Genomic DNA, 27,077 nt, shown 5'->3' on the forward strand with positions numbered 1-27,077 from the left:
AGTTAGAGTTCACTTGCATTTGAGACGGGCCTGGAGGGCCAAGTAGGATTTGACAGGCAGAGATGGGAATTTCATGGGCATTCCCAGCCAAAAGAAGAAAGCAAAACCCCATGAGGGAGTGTGCAGCGGGACCTGGGGTGGCCCTTGCAGGGAGCATCTGGAATATTCAGAAAAGTTGTGGGAGATGCAGCTGGAGAGGGAGCTTGAGGCCAGGCCAACATGGGTCCAAAGCAAGGAGTTCACACCAAAGTTGGATAAATAAAGCCCTTATGTACTCATTTATTCTTTCACTCATTCAACAAAAATGCATTGCATGCAAAACCTCTGCCAGGTGCTGTTCCCCTGGGTGCTGGGCACACAGTGGGGAGGACAACTTCTGCCATCCTGAGGCTAGTATCACCTCTGGGGAGCAGGAGCGCCATGGGGAAGTGGAGGCTGCTGCCTAGCCCAAGGTGAAGGGCCCTGAGGGTAATAGGAGGGTCATTTCCAAGGGGAGGGCACTTGGCAGGGTCAGTCAAAAGTGACATCCCCTTGGCTAGGCCAAGCCAAGTCCTCCAGCAGCCAACATGGGGAAGGAAGCATCCCTCAATAACTGGGACAAAGAGTCAGAAAAGTAGGATTTGGAAAGGAGGGGAGAGGCCTGGAGGCAGGGGGATGACCCCTAATCCTCCCACTGGCCCCAGCCTGCAGCAGGCCCGGATCATCGGCCAGCCTGGTCAGGGCTCTCTCGGCCGGTGTCCCTCTGGTCTTGATGCCTGTAGTCATCCTCGCCCTCCTCTTCTTGTCTTCTGGAAAGCTCTGTCAGCTGCTCTGGTGGCTTCCGGTAGGCCGCCCGATTCCTGCAGGCATTGAGGACAGAGGGGAGGGGTTCTCACTCACCCACTCAGGACTGAGGGAGCCCGGTCTAGTGCTTCCTATGAGGAGAGAGCAGCCTATGACACCCGGCTTGCCCCCACACCCGGCCCTGGACACCCGCAGGAAACTGTACCCTGGGATTAGAGACTGGAGAACTACAGGCTCTGGAGTCATGTCCCAGATAGCAGTGCCACTTTAGGATTTGGGTGAATCACTTATTCTTTTCTCAACTATAAAATGGGATGGATAAAAGCTGTTTTTATTGTTAACAGCTGCCCCCTGAGGTGTTATGAGAGGAAGAGGCTGTGTGAGAAGCTGGGGCACACCTTCCTAATCTGCTTAGACCCTTGCCCATGGGCTGCCCTGACACTCACGGCCGTGCGACCTCGGCGTCCTCAGCCTCGCTGGTGTCCCGGCAGCAGCAGCAGTACAGGATGACGCAGATGATGGCCAGAGCCGCAGCCACGCCCCCAGCGACGCCCGCATACAGAGCCACGTTCATGGAGGCTGGGAGAGACAGAGCCGCAAGCCCTGTGAGCCCTAACCACAGTTCCCAGCTCGAGCCCATAACACAAGTCAAGATGCAGAGAGCATGCCAGGGGTGAGGGGCCGCAACAGCCAGTGCCCCAGATGTGAGAGCTGGCCCCTCCCAGGCTCTGAGCGGTGCCTGTCTTCCCAGCCCGAGGGGCAGTGCCGCCAGCTTCTGGGGGCACTCCATGGAAGGCACAGCCTCGTGGGAATGGAACCAGACAAGGTGGGAGGATGCTTCTCAGGATGGAGGTGTACAAAAGGCCAGATGGCCAACAGATCTGAGCTACTCAGGCTCCAAAAAAAGCCCTCAGGTGTCATGCCAGCTCCTACTCTAGCTCATTTCCAAGCTGCTCAGGGTGTCCCTCCCCAAGTGATGGGGTCCAGGCTCTGTGGAAGCCAGATCTGGGCACTTCCCCCATGCCCACAGAACAACCCTAAGGGTACGACTAAGGTCTCCAGAAGCCAGTCTTAGGTGCTATTTCCAAACAACAAAGGGAACCGGGCTAGCCTCCAGATGAGGGGAACCTGGGACAGGAGCATCGGGTCGTTGCCTCAGCCACCTGCCAACGGGAGACCCCAAGAGGCTGCCTGGCTCACCTCCCAGTCAGCTGACTCTTTGGACCCCCAGCCGGTCATCTTCTGGCCTTCACCCTCCCACTCTCCCTCCACCCCAAACTGCTCTTACGAGATCTGACAGCCACAGTGATGTTGCAGGACTCGGTCCCCACCTCGTTGCTGGAGATGCAGATGTAGTAACCCGACATTTCTGTGGAGATGTTTTTCAGAGAGAAGGTCTGTCCTGTGACTGGGAAGGAAGAAGAGTCAGGCTGAGGAGACAGTCCACCATAGTAGAATAGAAACAGCTAGGAAGGTGTGTGGACTCCTGAACTCCAATGTAGATAAAAGCATTGCCACTGAGCATGTCTGAGCCTCATCTGGAATGTGGAGAAACTATCCCCCTCTAGGGCTGCGGGATGATTAAACCAGGCGGACTGCACAATTCTGAAGCACTTAAAATTCAGGCAGGAACCGTATGTTTGAAGCCACATTAATTTTGTGACTTTTGGCAAGGAACTTAGCTTCATTAAATCTGTTTATTTACAAATAAAATAATAGTGCCTTCACAATAGGGTAATTGTGAACATGAAATAAAGTACTAATGAATATAAGCCCACAACCAAATGCCTGATGTAAATGCCTAGGAAACATAATATGCATTATATATTACATAGAAATGTTTTATAATTAGATGACACGATTATAACCATTTTTATGATCTTCACAAACAGAATTCCGCAGCTTAGACTCATGTGAAAGCAGGCTTTAGAACCTCAAGGACTCTGACTTCTGTATTTCTCTACCCTGAGTGGTGTGTGTGTGAGTGTATGTGGTATTTGTATGTTGTGTATGTATGTGTATGTGTGGTGGGGTGGGGAGGAGGCAGGCAGGCAGTCTAGACTCTTCATCTTTCTTTTCCACCATTTAAGTAAGCCATTTAACTTCTGTGAGCTGTAGTTACCTCATCTGGAAGTGGCAGGGAAAGTATCTGATCCTCCCAAATTCAGGGCAATGGTCTAGATGTCCTCATGAGATGTTCTACTAAATCTATGATCCTACAAATGTCTTCACCTTGAAAGGGAGAGCTAAAGCATAAAACATAAATGTTTAGACAAATTTATACATCCCATCCTCAATGATGGGCTTTCCTGGTGGTGCTAGTGGTGAAGAAACCCCCTGCAGCAGACATAACAGATGCGGATTCAGTCCCTGGGTCGGGAAGATCCCCTAGAGGAGAGCACAGCAGCCCATTCTTGCCTGGAGAATTCCATGGACAGAGAAGCCTGGCAGGCTACAGTCCATGAGGTCGCCAACACTTGGACACAACTGAAGCAACTGAGCTCACACATACACATCCTCATTAATGCTGTGTCATAACCAGTATTATGAGAGAAGAGTCAGAGACCTTTGTCCTTTAATTTGCTGCAGAGCCAGCCTCCCCTGCTGTCACCAGGTGGGTCACACTCCCTCCGAGGAGATATTCTAAATTGCAAATAGGATCTGACATTTCAGAGGCAGTCCCTCATCTTCAATAATAAGCCCAAGTTTCTTAATATGGATGTGATTTTACAGATCTGGCCTTGACAATCCAGCTTTCAGTTCAGTTCAGTTCAGTTCAGTCGCTCAGTCATGTATGACTCTTTGTGACCCCATGGACTGCAGCACGCCAGGCCTCCCTGTCTATCACCAACTCCTGGAGTTTACTCATACTCATGTCCATTGAGTCAATGGTGTGATCCAACCATCTCATCCTCTGTTGTCCCCTTCTCCTCCTGCCTTCAACCTTTCTGAGCATCAGAGTCTTTTAAATGAGTCAGCTCTTCACATCCAGTGGCCAAAGTATTGGGGTTTCAGCTTCAACATCAGTCCTTCCAATGAACACCCAGGACTGATCTCCTTTAGGAGGGACTGGTTGGATCTCCTTGCAGTCCAAGGGACTCTCAAGAGTCTTCACCAACACCACAGGTCAAAAGCATCAATTCTTCAGCGCTCAGTTTTCTTTATAGTCTAACTCTCACATCCATACATAACCACTGGAAAAAACATAGCCTTGACTAGATGGACCTTTGTTGACAAAGAAATGTCTCTGCTTTTTAATATGCTGTCTAGGTTGGTCATAAATATCCTTCCAAGGAGTAAGCGTCTTTTAATACGGCTGCAATTACCATCTGCAGCAATTTTGGAGCCCAGAAAAATAAAGTCAGCCACTGTTTCTAGTTTCCCCATCTATTTGCCATGAAGTGATGGGACCGGATGCCGTGATCTTAGTTTTCTGAATATTGAGCTTTAAGCCAACTTTTTCACTCTCCTCTTTCACTTACATCAAGAGGCTCTTTAGTTCTTCTTTGCTTTCTGTCATAAGGGTGGTGTCATCTGCATATCTGAGGTTATTGATATTTCTCCTGGCAATCTTGATTCCAGCTTGTGCTTCATCCAGCAAAGCATGTCTCATGATGTACTCTGCATATAAGTTAAATAGGCAACGTGACAATATACGGCCTTGACATACTCCTTTCCCTATTTGGAACCAGTCTGTTGTTCCATGTCCAGTTCAAACTGTTGTTTCCTGACCTGCATACAGATTTCTCAAGAGGCAGGTCAGGTGGTCTGGTAGTCCCATCTCTTTCAGAATTTTCCACAGTTTATTGTGATCCACACAGTCAAAGGCTTTGGCATAGTCAATAAAGCAGATGTTTTTCTGGAACTCTCTTGCTTTTTCCATGATCCAGTGGATGTTGGCAATTTGATCTCTGGTTCCTCTGCCTTTTCTAAAACCCACTTGAACATCTGGAAGTTCATGGTTCACATATTGTTGAAGCCTGGCTTGGAGAATTTTGAGCATTACTTTACTAGCGTATGAGATGAATGCAATTGTGTGGTAGTTTGTGCATTCTTTGGCATTGCTTTTCTTCGGGATTCAAATGAAAACTGACCTTTTCCAGTACTGTGGCCACTGCTGAGTTTTCCAAATTTGCTGGCATATTGAGTGCAGCACGTTCACAGCATCATCTTTCAGGATTTGAAATAGCTCTACTGGAATTCCATCACCTCCACTAGCTTTGCTCATAGTGATGCTTCCTAAAGCCCACTTGACTTCACATTCAGGATGTCTGGCTCTAGGTGAGTGATCACACAATTGTGGTTATCTAGGTCATGAAGATCTTTTTTTGTACAGTTCTTCTGTGTATTCTTGCCACCTCTTAATGTCTTCTGCTTCTGTTAGATCCATACCATTTCTGTCCTTTATTGTGCCCATCTTTGCATGAACTGTTTTCTTGGTATATCTAATTTTCTTGAAGAGAGCACTAGTCTTTCCCATTCTATTGTTTTCCTCTGTTTCTTTGCACTGATCACTGAGGAAGGCTTTCTTATCTCTCCTTGCTATTCTTTGGAACTCTGCATTCAAATCAGTATATCTTTCCTTTTCTCCTTTGCTCTTGGCTTCTCTTCTTTTCACAGCTATTTGTAAGACCCCCTCCATCAGCCATTTTGCTTTTTTGCATTTCTTTTTCTTGGGGATGGTCTTGATCCCTGACTCCTGTACAAAGTCACAAACCTCTATTCATAGTAATCCAGCTTTACCTCTTACTAGTTCCCCTGGTGGCCAATCCATTCCCTGTCCAGCTCTACTCCGTTGCAAGATTGTATCTCAGTGTGAATTTTTTTTGTCTGAATGTGCTACTCACTATACTTCCTCAAATATGATGTCCTCTGATTTTTCCAACAATCTTGTATTGTGGATGGAAGAAATATTTCAATCTCCAGTGCCCTAGAGGTAACTGGAGGGTTGGAGAAGTTAAGTGACTTCCCCAAGGTCACAAAAATAAGAAATGACAAAACAGTAACAAAAATTCATTTTTAGATCTAGAATTCCCAAAAACAGTTGACAACAACTTTCTTTAAAAAAATAGAGAAAAGAGAACAGAGAGGGTGATAAGGAGAAAGACCATGCCAGGACCTTCCAGATCATAGATGAAGAAGAAGCACAGTTCATGAGTAATTGCCCCATTGTGGTCTCAGAAAGCACTCCATGGAAGAGAACAGGAATCTTGGTGTTCTGGACAGTGCCACTTGCAGGAATGGCTGCAGGGACAGGCTGTGTGGTTCTAAAGGCTCGCATCGTATAGAAATGCATCATTTATTTTCAAAATGAGGCCTCTCTGACCAAGAAACTTTGTGAACAAGATTCCTCATTTGATGGGGTGACCAACAAACCAATCTTAGACTGCTGTGCCTGTGGAAATACCTAGTACAGACACATATTTTATGTGAATTTGTCTGAGAAGAGACACCCAAAAGATTACCCACATATCCACAGCTATGGTTATTAAAGAACTTTTGGCTTCTGGTTGGAGACAGAAAGACAGAGTAGAAGGACTCAAGCTCAGCTCCTCCCACAAAAATACCAAAATCATATCTAACTGCTGAAACAACCCCTGACAAAAAAGACTGGAACCCATCAAAAAAGATACTCTACGTCCAAAGACAAAGAGGAAGCCACAATAAGATGGTAGGAAGGGCACATTCACAATATGCCCAATCAAATCCTATACCCACCAGGTGGGCAACCCACAAGCTGGTAAATAATTATATCACAGAGGTTCTCTCACAGAAGTGAGAATTCTGAGCCTCACATCAGGCTGCCCAGCCTGGGGGTCTGGCATTGAGTGAGGGACTCCTCAGAACATTTGGTTTTGAAGGCCAGTAAGGCTTGATCACAGAAACTCCACAGAACTGTGGCAATCAGAAACTCAACTCTGTTGAGTCTGAGGGTGCACACAAGGTTTTATGTGCACTGGGACCTAGGGAAAAAGCAGTGACCTCATAGGAGCCTGAGCCAGCAGTATTTGCTGGTTTTGTAGAGGCTCCAGGGAAGGGAGGGGGTGGCTGTGGCCACTGTGGAGACAAAAACACTGGAGGCAAAGATATGGGGGTGCACTCTATCGTGTGGGCTATCCTGGAGGCTGCCATTTTGACTTGGCCCCACCCAAGAGCTCCAGTGCTGGGATGCCTCAGGCCAAGCAACAAACAAGACAGGAACACAGCCCCATCCATCAGCAGAGAGGCTGCCTAAAGTCTTCCTGACCCCACTGCTGCTGCTGCTAAGTTGCTTCAGTCATGTCCAACCCCATAGACGGCAGCCCACCAGGCTCCGCCATCTCTGGGATTCTCCAGGCAAGAACACTGGAGTGGGTTTCCATTTCTTTCAAACACAGCTCTTGACATGGTTCTGCCCACCAGAGGGGTAAGACCCAGCTCCACCCACCAATGGGCAGGCACCAGTCCCTCCCACCAGGAAGCCTGCATAAGCCTCTAGGAGAGCCTCACAAACAAGGGAGCAGACACCAGAAGCAAGAGGAACTATAGACCTGCAGCTTGTGAAATGGAGATCAGAAAGTTAGACAAAATGTGATGGCCAGAAGCATATGTTCCAGATGAAGAAACAAGATAAAACGCCTTAAGAAGATTAAGTGCAGTGGAGATAGGAAATCTACCCAAAAAGAATCCAGAATAATGATAGTAAAGATGACCCAAGACCTCAGAAAAAGAATGAAAGCACAGATGGGCAAGATAAAAAAATGGTAAACAAAGAGCTAAAAGATATGAAGAACAAACAGCTGAACAATATAGTAACTGAAATGAAAAATGAACTAGAAGGAATCAGTAGTATAAGTGAGGTAGAATAACAGGCAAGGGAGCTGGAAGACAGAATGCTGAAAGTCACGATGGCCAACCGCAATAAAGAAACAGGATGAGAAGAAATGAGGACTTATGGGATGACATTAAACACACCAACATTCACATTATAGGGGTCCCAGGAGGAAAACAGAGAGACAAAGGCCCTGAGAAAATACTGGAAGAGACAAAAGCTGAAAAACTCCCTAACATGGGAAAGGAAACCTGACCCAAGTCCAGGAAGTACAGAGAGTCCTATATAGGATAAACTCAATGAAGAACATGTCAAGAACACATAGTAACCAAACTGACAAAATAAAGACAAAGAAAAAGTGTTAAAAGCAACAGGGAAAAGCAAAAACTAACATACAAGGGAATTCCCGTAAGGTTATCAGCTGATTTTTCAAGAGAAACTCAGCATGCCAGAAGAGAGTGGCACAATATAAAGTGATAAAAGGAAAAAGCCAGGACTTGCTTGGTAGTCCAGTATTTAAGACTCCATGCTCCAAATACAGGGGCATGGGCTTGATCCCTAGTCAGGGAACTAAGATCTTGCATGCTGCATGGTGTGGCTAAAAGAAAAAAGGGGGAGGGGGAGCAAACTTACACCCAAGAATACTCTACCCAGTAGGGCTCTTGTTCAGAATCAATGGAGAAATCAAAAGTTTTACAGACCAGCAAAAGCTAAGACAATTCAGTACAACCAAACCAACTCTACAACAAATCCTAAAGGAACTTCTCTAGGTGGAAGAGAAAAAGGCACAAGAAAATTACAAATGGGAAAGCTTATCAGTAAAGGCAAATGAACAGAAAAGGTAGGAAGTCATCCACACATAAATATGGCCTAGAAACCAGCAATCACGAGAAGAGGAGAGAGCAAATGCAGCGTATGGAACACACATTTGAAATCAGAAGACCAGAACTCAGAACAATCTTGCATATGTGTAGGCTGCTACTTCAAAACCTCATGCTAACTGCACACCAAGAATAAACAATAGATACGCATACAAAAGAGAGAAGGGGATCCAAACCTAACACTGAAGCTCGTCATCAAATCACAAGAAAACAGAAGAGAAAGGAAGAAAGAAATTCTGCAAAACAAACCGAAAACAATTAACAAAATGGGAATAAGAAAATACATATCAATAATTACCTTAAGTGTGAATAGATTAAATGTTTCAACCAAGGGATATAGACTGACTGAATGGATACAAAAGCAAGACTCATATATACACTGTCTAGAAGAAACCCACTTCAGATCCAGGGACCTACACAGATTGAAAGTGAAGGTATGAAAAAGGGTATGCCACAAAAACGGAAATCAAAATCTGAAGTAGCATGACTGTATCAGACAAAATAGACTTTAAAATAAAGGCTGTTATAAGAAGGACAAAGAAGGACATTATGCGATGATCAAAGGATTAATCCAAGAAGATACAACAATTATAACTATATATGCACTCAACATAGAATCACCTCAATATATAAAACAAATGATAACTGACATAAAAGGAGAAATTGACAGCAACACAATATTAGTGGGAACTTTAACATCCCCACTTACATCACTGGATAGATCATACGACAGAAAATCAATAAGGACGGATTTCCTTGGTGGTCCAATGGTTAAGACTCCACACTTCCAATGCAGGGGGCACAGGTTTGGTCCCTGGTCAGGAAACTAAGATCCCACATGCCATGTGATGTGGCCATAAGGATTTATTTTTTAAGAACATTAATAAGGAAACACAGACATTAAATGAAACATTAAACCAGATAGACTTAATCGATATTTATAGAGTATTCCATCCAAAAGCAGCAGAATATACATTCTTCTCAAGTACACATTCTTCAGGATAAGTCACATGCTGGGCCACAAAGCAAGTCTTGGTAAGTTTAAGAAAACTGAAAATATATCAAGCATCTTTTCTGACCACAATGCTAAAATATTAGAAATCAGCTACAAGGAAAAAAAAAAACTGAAAAACACACACACGGAGGCTAAACAATATGCTACTAAACAACAAGTGAATCATTGAAGAAACCAAAGAAAAAAATTTAAATACCTATAGAGGAAAATGAAAATGTAAAAAAAATGATTCAAAACCTATGGGATGCAACAGAAGTAGTTCTAAGAGGGAAGTTTATAGCAATACAATCTTACCTCAGAAAACAAGAAAAATCTCAAATAAACAACCTAACCTTACACCTAAAACAACTACAGAAAGAAGAACAGACAAAACCCAAAGTTATCAGCAGGAAAGACATCATAAAGGTCAGAGCAGAAAGAAATGAAATAGAGACAAAGAAAAGAATAGAAAATATCAATGAAACTAAAAGCTGGTTCTTCAAGAAGATAAACAAAACTGATAAATGTTGAGCCAGATTCATCAAGAAAAAAAGGGAGAGGACTCAATACACATGGAAATGACAAAGGAAGAGTTACAGTGGACACCACGGAAACAGAAAGGATCATAAGAAACTATTACAAGCACCAATAGAATGGACAATCTGGAAGAAATGGTCAAATTTCAGACTGAACTGAGAAGAATACAAAATATGAACTAATCACAAGTACTGAAATTGATACTGATTTAAAACCTCCCAGCTAATAAAAATCCAGAACCAGATGGCTTCATAGGCTACTCTATTTAACATTTAGAGAAGAGTTAACCAGAGTTCCAGTTGTGCAAACCATTAGTACTTGGTGCTTATATATAGAAAAGACTTAACACCTATTCTTCTGAAACTCTTGCAAAGATTACAGAGGAAGGAACACTCTCAAACTCCTTCTTTGAGGCCATCATTACCCTGATGTCAAAACCAGACAAGAATACTACAAAAAAAGAAAATTCCAGGCCAATATCACTGATGAATATAGATGCAAAAATCCTCAACAAAATACTACTCAAACAAATCCAACAATACGTTAAAAGGATCATATACCATGATCCAGTGGGGTTTATCCCATGGATGCAGGGCTTTTTCAATACCTGCAAATTAATCAAGTTAGTGTGATATAATGTGCTAACAAATTGAAGAATAAAAAACATATGATCATCTCAATAGATGCAGAAAAGAAAAGATAGAAACCTTTTGACAAAATTCAACACCTATTTAGGATTAAAAAGAACTTCAGAAAGTAGGATAGATGGAAACTACCTCAACATATTAAACGCCATGTATGACAAACCCACAGCTAACACTATACTCAGTGATGAGAAAGCTGAAAGCATTTCCCCTAAGATCAGAAATAAGACAAGGATGTCCTTTGTTCAACATAGTTTTGGAAGTCCTAGTCACAGCAATCAGAGAAGAAAAAAAAAGGAATCCAAATGGGAAAAGAAGTGAGACCAGGAAATAACCAGATCGCATCAAAGAATTTGGTAAATTTGCCAGATACAAAATTAATACACAGAAATACACTTCTATGCACTAACAATGAAAGATCAGAAAGAGAAATTAAGAAAACAATTCCATTTACCGTCACATCAAAAAGCATACAATACTTAGGAAAAATATACCTAAGGAGACAAAAAACCTGTACTCTGAAAACTATGAGACATTGATGAAAGATATCAAAGATGACACAGATGGAAAGATATATCCTGTTCCTAGATTGGAGAAATCAATACTATCAAAATGACTATGCTATCCAAGCCAATGGCATTTTTTTTTTTTTTGCTGAATTAAAACAAAAAAATTTTAAATTTGTATGGAAACAAAAGATTTATAATACCAAAAGAAATCTTGAGGGGAAAAAAAATGCAGAGGTGGAAGAGTCAGGCTGCCTGACTTCAGACTATACAACAAAGCTACAGTAATCAGATCAGTATGCTTCTGACACAAAAACAGAAATATAAGTCAATGGAACAGAAGAGAAAGCCCAGAAATAAACCTACACATGTTTGACCAATTAATCTACAACAAAGGAGGCAAGAATAATATCAGTACAATGGATAAAAGATGATTTCTTCAATAAGCAGTGCTGGGGTAACCGGACAGCTGCACGTGAAGAATGAAATCAGAACATTCTCTAACACCACACACTGGGCTTCCCTGGTGGCTCAGTGGTAAAGAATCCGCCTGCAATGCAGGAGGCACAGGAGATGCAGGTTCGATCCCTGCGTCAGGAAGATCCCCTGGAGAAGGGCATGGCAACCCACTCCAGTATTCTTGCCTGGAGAATCCCAAGGACAGAAGAGCCTGGTGGGCTGTAGTCCACAGGGTCGCAAAGAGTTGGACATGACTGAAGTGACTTAGCATGCACGTACTAACACCACACCCAAAAACAAACTTAAAGTGGATGAAAGATCTCAATGTAAGACCAGGCAGTATACAACTTTTAGAGGAAAACATAGGCAGAACACTCAATGGCCTAAATCGTAACAATTTTTGGAGCCACCTCACAGAGTAATAAAAAAAATAAAATAAAAAATGAGACCTAATTAAACTTAAAAACCTTTGCACAGCAAAGGAGACCATAAACAAAATGAAAAAACAGCACACAGGATGGGAGAAAATATTTGCAGACAATGTGACCAACAAGGGATTAATTGCTAAAATATAGAAACAGCTCATGTACCTCAATATCAAAATGCCAGACAATCCAATAAAAAAATGTGCAGAAAATCTAAATGGACATTTCTCTAAAGAAGACATACAGATGGCCAAAAAGGCACCACATCATTAGCTCAAGGACACTCAACATCAGTAACTGTTAGAGAAAAAGGTTTCACCTCACCTGCTCAGAGTGGTCATCATCAATAATCCTACAAACAACAAATGCCAGAGAGGGTGTGGAAAAAAGGGAACCCTCCTACACTATTGGTGGGAGTGTAAATTGGTACAGCCACTATGGAGAACAGTACAGAATGCTGTTCAAGAATAGAGCTACCATATGACCCAGCAATGCCACTCCTGGGCATACGTCTAGAGGACACCATACTTCGAAAAGATACATGCACCCCAGTGTTTACTGCACACTACACACAACAGCCAACACATGAAGACAACGTAAATGTCCATCAGCAGATGAATGGATAAAGAAGAAGCGGTACATACAGACGATACTCAGCCTTAAACAGTGGAATAATGCTGTTTGTGGCAACGCAGATGGATTTAGAGATTATCAGACTAAGTGAAATAAATCACAGAAAGATATCATGTGATTTCGCTTATATGTGAAAGAAAGTGAAAGAGAAGTCCGACTCTTTGCGACCCCATGGACTGTAGCCCACCAGGCTCCTCCGTCCATGGGATTTTTCCAGACAAGAATACTGGAGTGGGTTGCCATTTCCTTCTCCAGGAGATCTTCCTGACCCAGGGATTGAAACCTGGTCTCCTGCATCGTAGGCAGACGCTTTACTGTCTGAGCCACGAGGGAAGTCCACTAATACATGGAATCTAATAAAATGATACAAGGGTAACTTATTTACAAAACAAAACAGACTCACAGATTTAGAAAACAAACATGGTTACCAAAGAGGAAATGTAGGGGAAGGGATAGATTAGGAGGCGGAGATTAACATAAACACACTACTATATATAAGATAGTCAACAAAAACCTACAGTATAGCACAATAACGTAAATGGGAAAAGAACCTGGAAAAGAATAGATATACGTATATGTATAACTGAATCATTCTGAAACTGACACATTTTAAATCAACTATACTCCAAGATAAATAAAAATTTTTTTAAAGAAAGAATAAGATATACAAGCAATAGGTGCTCATTATAAAACTTATATTACATTATGCTCATTACAATACCATGTACATAATATACAAGAATTTATGACATAAAATTATTACTTCGATTTAGTCTAATCGAGAAAATCTTGCTATGCTCATCACATCACTTCAAAACAAGATGAAGAGGGTCCCTATCCTTTGGTGTATGTAAGGGAGAACAGACATAAGGCAATGGTGATTACAGAGTGGTTAGACCTCATAATGGGAGCCCTGTTATATCTTAATCTCATCTGAAGGGTCTGAGGAGGCCTCTACAAAGAGCAGAGAACAAAATAAAAATCGTTCATAATCTCACCAGCTGGAAGTAATAGCACTTTGATTTGAGATTATTTTCTTCCAATCCTTTCATATATACTTTCTCCAGATTCATCCCCTGAAACTCAGCATGGTAGTCTCTGGTTACTCATTCTCTGTAACATGCTGTTTCCATCCTAGAATTTCATACCTTGGCAATTTTTCTGGAACACTGTTTACATGTGACATTAACATATGAAAGTAAGAAAGGGTTTATGACCAAAGCAAGTTCAGCATGAGTTAGAGTTTCTGATGTGCTAATAGCACTGGACACCTCTAACATGGGGTTATGGTATTAATGGCCTTGTTTTCTAAGCCAATTGGATTTTTATATTTTTAAGAGGCATCTTGAAGGAACACAAAACCATTCTGAGAAATATCCTATGAACCTGGACATGTTTCAGGGGTGCATGGCCCTTAACAGAGTACCACTATTTTAGAACGGGAAACTCAGTCTATGTGTTAAATGTGCCCAGCACATTTCAGACAGATCAAGGTGGAAGACCTCAGGCTCTTGCCAGACTCTTCCCATTTATCGGAGCCCAACTTGGCACTCCTGGCCCTGTTTAGGGTCGGGAACATGTGGCAGCCTAGGCCAGAGTCGGCACTTTCCTTCCTCAGTCTCTCAAAACAAACAATGGACATGAGAAGCTACTTTCGGATTAACCAGTGCGCACACATTGCCACAAGACCTGTTTTGATTCTGATTTGGAGCTCCCAAGCCCCTTTCCCTCTGAAAAGGACCCAATCGTTCTTGAAATCTGGCCAAAATGAGTGTTTCTTCTGCAATGACACCTTGTGGTCAAGAAGGGGAACACATAGGACAGAAGGGTTTCCACACTCCCTCTGCGGCAGTTAGGGAGAGGTTTCCCTCCAGAGCAGCCCAGGTCAGTAAGAGACACTGATGTCAAATTGACAAGGTTTAACTTTTCTGCCCGCTACCCCAGCATCTCCCTGATCCCGTGGTTTGTCAACAAGCTCAAGCTGCCTTCAAGATCTTCCCTGGCTGCTGGGAGCAACGTCCATGCCGCCCTTCAGAACGTACGTGGGAGTGAGTGCTCAGGGTGCCCAATCGTGTCCGACTGTGGGACTCCATGGACTGTAACCCACCCGCCTCCTCTGTCCATGGGCTTCTCCAGGCAAGAACACTGGAGTGGGTCGCCATTTCCGTCCCAGGGATCTTCCTGACCCAGGGATCGAACCCGGGTCTCCTGCGTTTCTTGCATCGGCAGGTGGGTTCTTTTCTCACTGAACCACCTGGGAAGCCCACCCTTCAGAACATCCTCCCCTAAAGTGCTCCTGCCCCTAGAATTACTTCTCCCGCCTTCCTTGCTACCCAGATTCCTATTCCTTCAGTGCATGAAACTCAGCTGACTGACAGGGTTCACAAGGATGTTCAGAGGTATCACACACGTGATCCCCTCTTACCCCAGTTTTTGGGGAAGGCTGTATGACGACCATCCCAATCTTGCAGCTGAAGATACTAAGGGTCTGAGAGGCCATGAGTGACAGAAGAAGCTAGACTCAAACCTTCATTTGTTGATTCCAGATTCCCTGTCCTTTTACTGCTGACTTACTCCCACTGATCTAAGTTAAAGGAAACAATCTCCAATGTTGAGAATTCTCTCTTTAGATGTAGGAGGGTTGAGGAACTCTGCTCCCCAGATTGATCACTATGGGTTGTTTTAAAATATTTTAAAAGTCAGAAATGGGTTTCAACTGACCCACAGAAGATGACACGATAGACTCCCTAGGGCTCCAGGAGGCAAGGCAGAGCCGAAGTCTTTAAGAACAGCGCCCAACCCGCACCACCCTCCAGATGCTTTTTTTGGTCACTGTCAAATCCCAATTCTGACTCTGAGTAATTCTTAACTAGAGGCAGAATAAATCTTTTCCAAAGTAACTAAGCAATCTCCATTTAATCTCTTTTATGGCCCTCATGTTTTGGATCATTGAAAAACTGAGTTTTGGCTTCTAACAAGCAGAGAAATCTTTCCTGATGGAGGCAGGAGAGCTGTGAGTAGGGTCCCCACATCCTCCAGGGCAGAGGCCAGCCTCCCTAGTCCAGTGCGCAGGCCCTATATCATCTCTCATCTCAGCTTCTCTTCAGTGGTACCTCCCATCCTTCCTGCATGCACAGTTCCGAAGCTTTCTTCATGCTTGGCCTACTCATTCTTAAGGAACCAGCTCAGATAACAGCTGATCATTCTACCAGGCACTTGCTCTCAGCACTTCATATGTACTTTTATTTAAACTTCACAAGAGGACTTCCCTAACTCCACACTCCCAATGCAAGGGGCATGGGTTCGATCCCTGGTTGAGGAACTAAGATCTCACATGCTGCAAAGAGAAGCCAAAAAAAATCTTCACAATATCCCTACGAAATAAATACTAATTTTATGCCCATTTTACAGATGTACAAATGAAGGCACAGAGAGACTAACTTGCCAAGATCACACAGCTAACAAGCCAGGATTCAAGCCCATGCATGCTCCTAACCACCATGCTCTCCTGCCTGTTCAAGTGCCCCCTCCTTGAAGAAACCTTCTTTGGCCCCTCTGGGTTCTAGCACCACTGGATACAAACTACGGCAGCATTTCCCATCTTGTTACCCTCTGCTAGCTTCACTGACAGGTGGGTCAGTGGTAAAGAATCTTCCTGCCAATGCAGGAGATGTAAGAGACACAGGTTTGGTCCCTGGATCAGGAAGATCCCCTGGAGAAGGAAATGGCAGCCCACTCCAGTATTCTTGCCTAGAAGATTCCATGGACAGGGGAGTCTGGCAGGCTAGAGTTCATGGGGTCACAAAGAATCAGCTGAGTGACTGAGCATGTTGTACTCATGCAGCCCTCTGCTGTACACACTCTGCTGGAAGGCCAGATCAACTAGCGTCTGTGGCTGACCTGTGACCATTTATGGAGTCCCTGCGCTGTTCACAGCCCAGAGACGGGAGGCCATACAGCCAGAGGAGAGCTGCCAACCAGTTTCGACACACTCAGTAAAAACTTGCCAGCTAGAAATATGTAAACAAATCCAGAAGTTTGTTGAAATCCATAACACAGCTTCTATTTTACGTTCAATAGAGTGGGTTCTACTAATTCTTTTTTTTTTTTTTTTAACTTTTCAGAAGTTGTTGTTTTACCCCCAAACAAATGAATGGTATAGAGAGCTCAAGTCCTCTTTGGCGGGAGCCCCTGTCTGCGCCCTCACATGGTGGGACCCGCTCTCCCGTCTCATCTCCTCAGACCTGTTGTCTATACCCACTGCTCCACCACTTGCTTCCTTTCCACCCACGCTGGATAGAAAGTCTTCCCAGAACTTAATCCAATGGGACTTTCCAGACCTTGTCTTTCTTGATCTTCAGGAGTGGTGGGTGCAGCTGGCTAAGCAGCTGGTGGAAACAGGGCCCAGGGATTCCACTGGGGTTTTCCCACATCGGTTGACTCCAAGGTAATGGCAGCGGGATGTTTATACAGCTCCCTTTTTCTTTCCAGTTTGTTTCCTGATCGAAAGGTCAAATACCAAACTGCCTGGTATAAAACCAGTCTCCTGGCAACCACAGCAGAACCTACCATTTCCTTCCTGAGAATGTGGGAACCTCAAGGCAGACCCAGTTGTGTAGTGGGTGGGACCATATAATAGGGTTGAGTTTGGGGTGGGAACCAGGGCAATCCGAGATGTATCTGCCTAGATAAGGGATGGAAATAGAAACTTCTCTGTCCTTAAGTGGAGCCACAGAGTTAGACTTGAGGACTCAAATGTATACTTTAAGACATAATCATAATCAAAATTAAACTCCCACCAGCACTTGTGCAGCACTGGTTACTGATACATGCTTACTCGAGAGAATTAAGTTATGGGGAATAAAGAAAACAAGTAACATGTACGATGTTATTATTTGTCACAATAACCTATGAGGTGGGCACTATTATGGGAAAAATGCTGCTTAGAGAGATGGTCCAAGGTAATCCGGTGCAAAATGCAGGGGGGAGAGGCAGCCTTCAGGGGCATCTGACTGGTCAACCCAGGGTCTCCTCTGGCAGTGCTAATCACATCAGCGGCACCTCAATGTGGCGGATTGGCCTTCCTTGCAGACCTTTTTACCTGGTGTGACTTGACGCTCTTGGTGCAGGACATTGTAGCTCTTCCAGCTGTACTGAGGGGCTGGGGAGCCCTCCTTTGATTGGCAGGTCAGCTGGATGTCGTTCCCAATGACAGTCTCTCCCTGGATGCCGCAGTCTGGCTTGGAGGGCGGCACTACACACGGGAGGAGCCAGAGAGAAGCCAGGAATTAGTTGGGGTTTGGTGACAGCCACTCCCTCACCCCAACACACATGAACTGCCTTGTTTGTTCACAGGCAAAGAAAGGTAAAAACCATTCTTAGCTCGCACAGCATAGAAAACAGTCTGCAGGCTGGATTTGGCTGTAGTTTGCCTACCCTTGGTTTCAGTGAAAGCCTCTCTCTCTGAAACCCTTCAATGCTAACTTCTTAGGAATGTTCCCTTCAGTTAAGCAGAACTCTTCCGGTGCTTTGCTGATGAAATGAAATTACCACAAGTGACTGGGTGATGGAAGAGCCCCCTGGCGGCAGCGGGATTATGTGCAGGGTAGAGAATGAGGGCTGAGCGGATGGAGTGGGTAGGAAGGACCAGACACACACGGAAGAAGCCCACAGAAAGAAGGCTGCGAAAACCAACAGGCCACCCACCCTCAATGCACAGCCTAACCTGATCGCTTAGAATTCCTGAAGACCTTAAGCTAGGGTTGTTCACTCAACACTGTAAGTTAACACACCACTGTGTACAGTGGTTTGTTCTATAAAAATACTGTATACCTGACTCTGCTGGGCATGGAGATGACAGAGTGTGTGAGTTTTTGTGTTTAAGGAATCCAGTGGGGGCAAAAAAAAAAAAAAAAATAATGACCAGGCAGGACGCAACAATGCTGAGACAGGAAAGGCATGACAAGGGACACTGACTCAGTCATGAAGCCAGTAGTGGAGGAGCTGGGAGGGGTGGAGAAAGAGAGGGATGGCACTCCAGCCCGAGGGAGCAGCCTGTGCAAAGGCCCTGAGGCAACAAGACTCCAGGCAGTGTCATTTTTGGTGGGAGGAAGAGGACACAAGTGGAAAGTACTGTTCCTGAAATCCTCAGCGGCAGGCCTGTCCATCCTGCTTCTTTCTTTACATGCCCCCTTGGATGGCTTGCTTGCCCCAGTAAACAATGATGCCCTTTCTACAGTGTAGACTGCACAGGCGCACACTCACTGGGCGTGGAGGGTGAATTCCAGTCTCCGCTCGCCCAGGGCTGCTGGGAGAGGCTATCCAGGAGGCACCTCTCCCCTCTAGCTTCACATCTGCTCTGGTATTTGCTGTCCGACAAAGGCAGGTGGTTGCTGGGTGTGCCCCCTCATTTCCTGTTGTCTTGGTGAGGGGCAGCCAGGCATGGAGCAGCATGGGGCAAATCAAAGGCATTTCCCATTGCCACCCTAGTCAGTTAGTCCCTAAACCTAAAAGGCCTTAGGTTCAAGAACAGGACTCAGGTATCCATGCCCAGACCCCGGGGACTGAAGCAGCCTGGGGAGGAAAAGGCTGCTACCCATGGGCTACTCTCACAAACAGCCCTCTGCCCTCCCTGCTGGCCCAGCCCGCAGGTATCTGCAGGACAGAGAAAGAGAGCATCACTTCTGAGGAGGCTGGCTCCTGGTCAGAGCTGTTCATGACCCAGGCTTCGTGTCTTGAGCTCTCCAGAGGTCCAGGAACATCCCTCCCTACCAATAGAAACTCTCACCCTTGCTCCCAGGTGCTCCTTTAACAGGATCCTCACCTTTTATTCCACAAAAGAGACTGGCCACAAATACAACACCACCTTCGAAGTCTCTCACTGACTCAGAACCCTGCTAAGGGTGCATGACTAGTAGCCAGCATACGCTGAACATATCCAGTGACTAGCTTTCTTACGCCACCGTTTGCTGAGGGAAAATTATTAAAAACAAATCCCTAATCCACTCTAGAGGCAGCAGTAGAAATAACGGCAAACAAGGGACCAACCAATTCCTAGGAGACCCACGTTATGGAGGAATGTGTCAGGGTCTTTTCCCCAGGCCCTAAGCTGCAGCCCTCAAACTACTTTCCCACCTCAGCTCATCCTAGGCACCGCCAGCCCCCACTCCGTCCAGCCCCTCCCCGAAGCTCCCCTCCGCAGCCCTCACCATCAAAAACAGCTAGGACCTAGAATCATACAGATCTAGTTCAAACAGCCGTTCCACCCGCTAAGGGGGGTTGTAGGACTCTTGTAGATCTTGGATTCTCAGTTGGCGCGTCCCAGCTCCTAAATAGATTGTAGATTGCACCTGAATATTTATAGAGGGCGGAGTGATGGGAGGGAGCGGGTCCAGGCCTCTCCAGAGCCTGCGACTCCCGCTGCAGACGTCAGGGGGCGCCAAAGGCCGGGAAGACGACCATTCCTGCCCGGCTTCGCCAGGTCCCGGTCCCGGGCCAGGTGACTGCCCCTTGGTGACCAAGACGGTTCCCCTCCTTCCGGAAGCTCCGTGCTCGCTTCAGTTTACTGTGAGGTCACGCAGCCTGAATGGACGACCCCATTTAATTCAAAAGCTGTTCTGCCTAAAATCAGCCCAGCAGCAAACCATTTGGAAATAAAACTTGTAAAAATCTTTTTTCCTGGGTTTACTTAATATATAGTACCAATTATCTTTCTAAAGCAAAACAGTCTTTTCACCGAGTTTCATAATCTCAGATTAAATTTGTAGTCTTTGCTCTTCGAGTTTAACTAATTCGTCTCATAAGAGCAGCTGGTCCTAAGAGAGGAGAGGGGGGAAATCCGGTCATTCATCCACACTTGAATTGGGCCCTGCTGCCCTGCCTGGCAATGGCAGCCCACTCCAGTACTCTTGCCTGGAAAATCCTATGGACGGAGGAGCCTGGTAGGCTGCAGTCCATGGGGTCGTTGAGAGTCGGATACGACTGAGCGACGTCACTTTCACTTTTCACTTTCCTGCATTGGAGAAGGAAATGGCAACCCACTCCAGTGTTCTTGCCTGGAGAATCCCAGGGATGGGGGAGCCTGGTGGGCTGCCGTCTATGGGGTTGCACAGAGTCGGACACGACTGAAGCGACTTAGCAGCAGCGGCCCTGCCTGAAACCAGCTTGCTGCCAGAAGAAAACCAAAGCCGTTAAATACGGAGGCCAGAGGAGCCAGAATCAGCCAGAGAAGGGCCAGGTGGAGCAGAGTGAGGGACTCAGCTGGGGTGAACCAGGATAAGGGAAGGGGTGAGGAAGGGCAGACGGTGCAGAAGAGAAGCTGGAGGGAAATGCTCATTTCCCTGGCTGAGCAACGTCTCTCTCGGGAGCTAATGCAGATGAAATTAAGTGCTGTGAACACAAAACGGTTTAATGCAACATTAATTATAATAGCTTAAATTGGAAACAGCATCCAATTCTGGGGCAGAGGACTCAGCATTCCCTTGCTGAAGTGGCATGAAGCTTAAAGAGCAGCAAGTGCTAAGACAGCATGTAATGATATGAAATGAGAAAAGTTCCTATGGTTAGGTTACAAATTCAGTTATGTACAGAAATAAGTATGTGGATAGGAGCTGGAAGAAAACATGGAGAAATAAAACCCAATGATATATGTGAATGTTTGTCTTTTTTTGTTTCATCTTTCTTTAAATTCGTATATTTTTAAGAGGCAAGGGGTCACCAAACACAGCTATTTGTTTATTTGCGTCAGGACTAAGGTCCTTGGAGCGGGAGAACAATAACAGTCCAGCAGAGCAGAAACAGGCTTCTTTCTAACAGTCTGCTGCACTAGAGATTTTGGCATGAGGAGCTCTTCACAAACAGGCAGACTCTTGATTCCACGGGGCCAGGAGAAAAACACATCACAGCGCTCCACCTGGTCTGGGTCAACCGAAACACAGCTGTAAAAATGCCGTCAGATAATAAAATGTGATCGTGTCAGCCTCGTCCAGGAGATTAGGAGAGGTGTTCCTACAGCTCTAAGACCATCAAAGCTCCCCGTGAAAACCTTGAAAGAGATATCCATGTACTCAGAGGGCTATGGCGCTTCAGTGTCCCAGACCTCGGTTAAGACCTTCAGTGTGGAAGAGCAGTTACAGAACCTCAGTTTTCAGTGAGTGACGCTTCCAAATGGGCATGTCCTGTGGACAGTGGGCACATCCATGGCTGGCACTGCTCTGCCTCTCCAACCTTCTTTCATTGGCATGGGCACAGGAAGGGCAAGACACAAGTTAAGGCAATGACACCATAAAACATAAATGGCGAGCTTACATCTGCCACAGAGTGAAAGAAAGGGTGTGCTGAAAAGTAAGTCAGCCATGAAGAGTTTGGGAATCACCCAAAACTGGAAGGCTTGATGGTTGGGAACAGTGAAGGGATTTGAGCATCAAATCCCTGTTTCCATCAAAGCTTGGACACTTTCTAGTGGTCATTTAACTGCTTGGGTCTCAGTGTTCCCTTCTACCAAATATGAGTGTTAATACCCACTGTCACAGATGTATTGCAAAGATGAAATGAGATCATATCCATAGAGGACTTACTGAGATGCCTGGCACATAGCAAACAGACACTCAAAAAAGGATAGTTGTTATGGTTGTGAACTTGGTGTTATCTAATGAACAGACGCTTACTCCTTGGAAGGAAAGTTATGACCAACCTAGACAGCATATTCAAAAGCAGAGACATTACTTTGCCAACAAAGGTCTGTCTCGTCAAGGCTATGGTTTCTCCAGTAGTCGTGTAGGGATGTGAAAGTTGGACCATAAACAAGGTTGAACACCAAAGAATTGACGCTTTTGAGCTGTGGTGTTGGAGAAGACTCTTGAGAATCCCTTGGACTTGAAGGAGATGCAACCTGTCCATCCTAAAGGAAATCAGTCCTAAATATTCATTGGAAGGGCTGATGCTGAAGTTGAAACTCCAATACTTTGGCCATCTGATGCGAAGAGCTAACTCATCTGAAAAACCCTGATGCTAGGAAAGATTCAAGGCCGGAGGAGAAGGGGACAACAGAGGATGAGATGGCTGGATGGCATCACTGAGTTGATGGACATGAGTTTGAGTAAGCTCCGGGAGTTGGTGATGGACAGGGAGGCCTGGCGTGCTGCAATTCATGGGGTCACAAAGAGTAGGACACGACTGAGCCACTGAACTGACTGATACAGGCAAAGGTCATTGCAATTTGATGGCAGTTTTCCCTCCATTTAAGAGGATCCCCTTGGTTTTGCAGAGCAGGAGGACACAGAGACTGGGTATTTAGTTCGATGGAATGGGTACAGTTTCCTGCCCTCCTCTTACACAACTAAGTAAACGCATTAGTCTTTATTTGGCCACAGAAAGCCTGGAATCCAGTCACTATAGATTCGCCAATATAGGTCAGAAAATCTGATATATCGTCTTCCTTATATCATTAAAATGTCATTCCATTGCAAATTAATATGTAAATTGAACATAATTCCAACCAACTTTTTGTAAACGTAACAATGTGATTTTAATATTAACATGAAAGAATAAATGTGTAAAACTGATTTGGAAAAGTTTAGTAAGAGAAGATACTACATAGTGCCAGATTTTAAAAGCCATGCACACAAATACTGATAACTAAATAAGTATGTGTGCATGTGTGTTTGTATCTCAACACAGACTATAGTCATACTATAATCACAACAATGCGATATTGGCATAGGAATAATCAAAAGGAGACCAAACGAAATAAGGAGTAAAAAACAGCTGTGTATATGTAGCAATTTAACATGCGATAAACCTGGCATTCCAGTGGGAAAATCATTGTTTCTTTGGTATAATAAATGATGTTGATGTAATTGGCTATTCATTTGGAAGAAAACAAAAACTCTTAGTATCCTGTGTTCGAAAATAAATTCCTGATGAAACAAAGATCTAAGGGTAAAAAACAAGACTTACAGACATAAGAAAAGAACATAAAGTTCATTTTTATAACGACAAAGGTGGTGTGAGAGATCTTGTACAAGACAAGAGTCCCCAAATCCAGAGCAAAAAACATCAATGGTATATGGAGGGGACTTCTCCTGTGTCTCAGAATGTCCACTAAAACCTTCAAGTTGAGGCTCTGAATGGTTAGCATCCTCAGTGCTGAGGAGAGGAGTGACTTTCCCAGGAGTGAATTCTCTAATTATCAGTTGCCCTCCTACTTCCCGTTTAAGAGAAGTCTAGAGAGATTTCTTTAAAGAAGATTGTCAGAAATAGGGACCATGAGCATTTCTCCTCCTTCTCTTGGTGGAGGGGAAGGAGGTATTCCCCCGCGTCTCATTCCCAGCCAAGGAGGAACCACACAATACCATGTGGAGAGAGCAGCTGTCTACTGTTGGGAACTGGCATCTCTCACTTGTCGCGGAGACTTGTAAGGAATCAGTAAGTTCCTACAGTCTGCTCCTGGAACATGATGATGGAAGGGCTTTATAGATGTCCTTGGGTATCTGAGGAACCATCTGGGGTCACATTCAGGTCCTACCGCTTGCTCAGAGAAGCTGGCTGGAGCAGACTGCAATGGCAAGGTGAGGGGAGCATGCAACAGTGAGAAGGATCTGCCCTTCCAGGTGCAGGGTTTAGCAGAATAAAGACGGAGGCATGTTCTTGTCACACTGAAAGGATTTGGTCCCAGAGAGCTGTTGGCTGGGTCAAGGGGAGCCCAGAGTGGAGAGTGAAGAGTAAGAGCAAGTTACCATAATCAGGGGAAGGTGGGAAAGGGTGAAAGATGTGAAAACCTGGCCTGCAGGTGTGCAAAATACTTGTGTCAGGTGGACCCCTTGGTGGGGGCCAGTGCTGAGGAACCCTCTCACGCACCCCACAAAAGGAACAGTAGTGGGATGTCTGCTCTGACTGGGATCATGGGATAGCAAGAGAAGATGGTAAGTGGCCTGGCTAGGTGATCCCAGCTTTGCTTTCCCCGTTAACGCTTGGCCATGACCTCAGAGTCACAGAAGTGAGAGTGGGAGGAAGTGGACTACCCAGCTTTGCTTTCCCCGTTAACGCTTGGCCATGACCTCAGAGTCACAGAAGTGAGAGTGGGAGGAAGTGGACTAAGGAGAACAAGGAAACAGACCCAGCCTTTAATCCACTGCTGCTCTCCTTGCCTTAGGTGCTCAGCGCCAAGTTAAGGAGAGATGTGAAGCTTATCCGGGCTTCCTAGGTGGTGCTGGTGGTAAAGAACCTGCCTGCCAATGCAGAAGACGTCACAGATGAGAGTCGGATCCCTGGGTTGGGAGTATCCCTGGAGCAGGTGTGGCAACCCACTCCAGTGTTCTTGCCTGGAGAACCCTCCCATGAACAGAGGAGCCTGGTGGGCTACGGTCCATAGGGTCGCAAAGAGTCAGACACAACTGAAGTGACTTAGCATGGATGTGAAACTGGAACTGAACAGATTTTTTTTTTCACCTAGTCAATTAACAAAATTTATAAAAAATTAAGAGATGGCTGGATGGCATCACTGACTCGATGGATGTGAATTTGAGTGAACTCCAGGAGTTGGTGATGGACAGGGAAGCCTGGCGTGCTGCGATTCATGGGGTTGCAAAGAGTCGGACATGACTGAGTGACTGAACTGAACTGACTGAAGCTTCCCTTGTGGCTCAACTGGTAAAGAATCTGCCTGCAGTATGGGAGCCCTGGGTTCGATCCCTGGGTTGGGAAGATCCCCTGGAGAAGCTACCCACTCCAGTATTCTGGCTTGGAGAATTCCATGGAATTCCATGGGGTCACAAAGAGTTGAATACGACTGAGTGACTTTCACTTTCACAGAAAAATTAAGATTGATAATATTCAGTTCTGGTAAGAATATAGGAAAACAAGCATGGTCACATAATGTTCATGGCAATAGAAAGTTGGTTTGGAGAAAGTAATTTGCCAGTATGGAATAACTTTTAATGAAGGCAAAGTCTTTGACCTAGAAATCCTTCTTTTTAAATTTCTTTTCCTTGATGCCTAATGATGTTGAGTAATAGAAATCCTACTTTTAAGAATCTATCCAACAGAAACAAAGATAACACAGGAATATGCATATACGTATATATGTACATACATATGTGCGCACATATTATACATACATATATATTGTTTGTACAAAAAAATGGAAACAGCTTGAGAATGCTCATCAGTATGGGCCACTGGAATAATCATAGTACATTCATGCAAGGGAGTGTATTATATTAATAGGTATATTTGTATGTTATGATCTGGAGAAATTTACATGAAATATTAAGAAAAAGAAAGTTACAAAAACCCTTTATAATAAGATTTATTTTTTTAAGAAAAGGAAAGAAAGGAAAATGAAATATGTGTGTGTATGTGTGTGTGTTGAAAGGACTTGGAGAGGAGTCTAGAAGAAGGCACGCAGATACTAGCCTTGGCCACCTTTTTAGCACTAGGGTGCAAGGAGGAGATGGTTATTCTTTATTCAGGCCTTTATTGTTTAACTCACTGCTGCTGCTGCTGCTGCTAAGTCGCTTCAGTCGTGTCCGACTCTGTGCGACCCCCTAGATGGCAGCCCACCAGGCTCCCCCGTCCCTGGGATTCTCCAGGCAAGAATAGTGGAGTGGGTTGCCATTTCCTTCTCCAATGCATGAAAGTGAAGTCGATCAGGTGTGCCCAACTCTTAGCAACCCCATGGACTGCAGCCTACCAGGCTCCTCTGTCCATGGGATTTTCCAGGCAAGAGTACTGGAGTGGGGTGCCATTGCTTTCTCCGTTTAACTCACTATAATGATTCAAAAGCCCAGGCAGCCACCTTTTGCAATTAAAAATAAAATCCCACTATGTAGTGTAAAGGGGGTAAAATGGAGGAACATGATCCATTTTTTTGGTTTAAAGTGTGGCTAAAAAGTATTGCTGCCCACCAGTGTGGGGATCATTTCCTAGAGTAGACACAGGCTGGCTCACTAAAGTTTTTCCAACAGCTGTCTGACGTTGAGTCAGGTGCCTGCTTTCTCTGGGCCTCATCTACAAAATGAAGATTCTAAAAGTAGGTGATAGTTCCAATCATTCCAAAATTATAAACTGCAATAATGAGCTATTTGTATAAAGAGAATCTTATTGTGGGACACATTTCAGAAACAATAGAACCTGAAGAATGGTGTGTTAGAGCCCAAGTCTGGGGAGATGGTGGTGTGAAGGACTTCGACTGATTAGCTGAATTTAGAGCTGGAAAAGATGCCTGACATGTAAGAATCATGATTTGGCCCTCAGCATCACAGCAAGGCAGTGAGAATCTTTCCAGTAGGATCTAGGATTTCCATTTTTCTTCTTTTTAGTAAGTTTTCCATGAAAAAGAGAGGAGCTGGAGTGAAGGAAAGAGCGCTGGATGGAGCATGGTCAGAATCTCCAGGGCTGACCCCCA

General features: G+C 44.8%; 1 protein-coding gene across 1 annotated transcript in view; it reads right to left on the reverse strand.

Moving 5' to 3' along the window:
- Positions 251-27,077, reverse strand: part of GPA33 (glycoprotein A33) — a 51,515-nt gene continuing 24,688 nt past the window's right edge. Inside the window, exons 4-7 of the mRNA XM_018046605.1 lie at positions 17,775-17,927; positions 2,072-2,191; positions 1,230-1,362; positions 251-839 (exon numbers count right to left, since the gene is read on the reverse strand). Of these exons, the coding sequence (XP_017902094.1) occupies positions 701-839; positions 1,230-1,362; positions 2,072-2,191; positions 17,775-17,927 (545 nt within the window). The 3' untranslated portion in view covers positions 251-700. The remainder of the gene's footprint in view (positions 840-1,229; positions 1,363-2,071; positions 2,192-17,774; positions 17,928-27,077) is intronic.

This window comes from Capra hircus, chromosome 3, assembly GCF_001704415.2.
Source record: "Capra hircus breed San Clemente chromosome 3, ASM170441v1, whole genome shotgun sequence".
Taxonomy (NCBI): Eukaryota; Metazoa; Chordata; class Mammalia; order Artiodactyla; family Bovidae; genus Capra; species Capra hircus.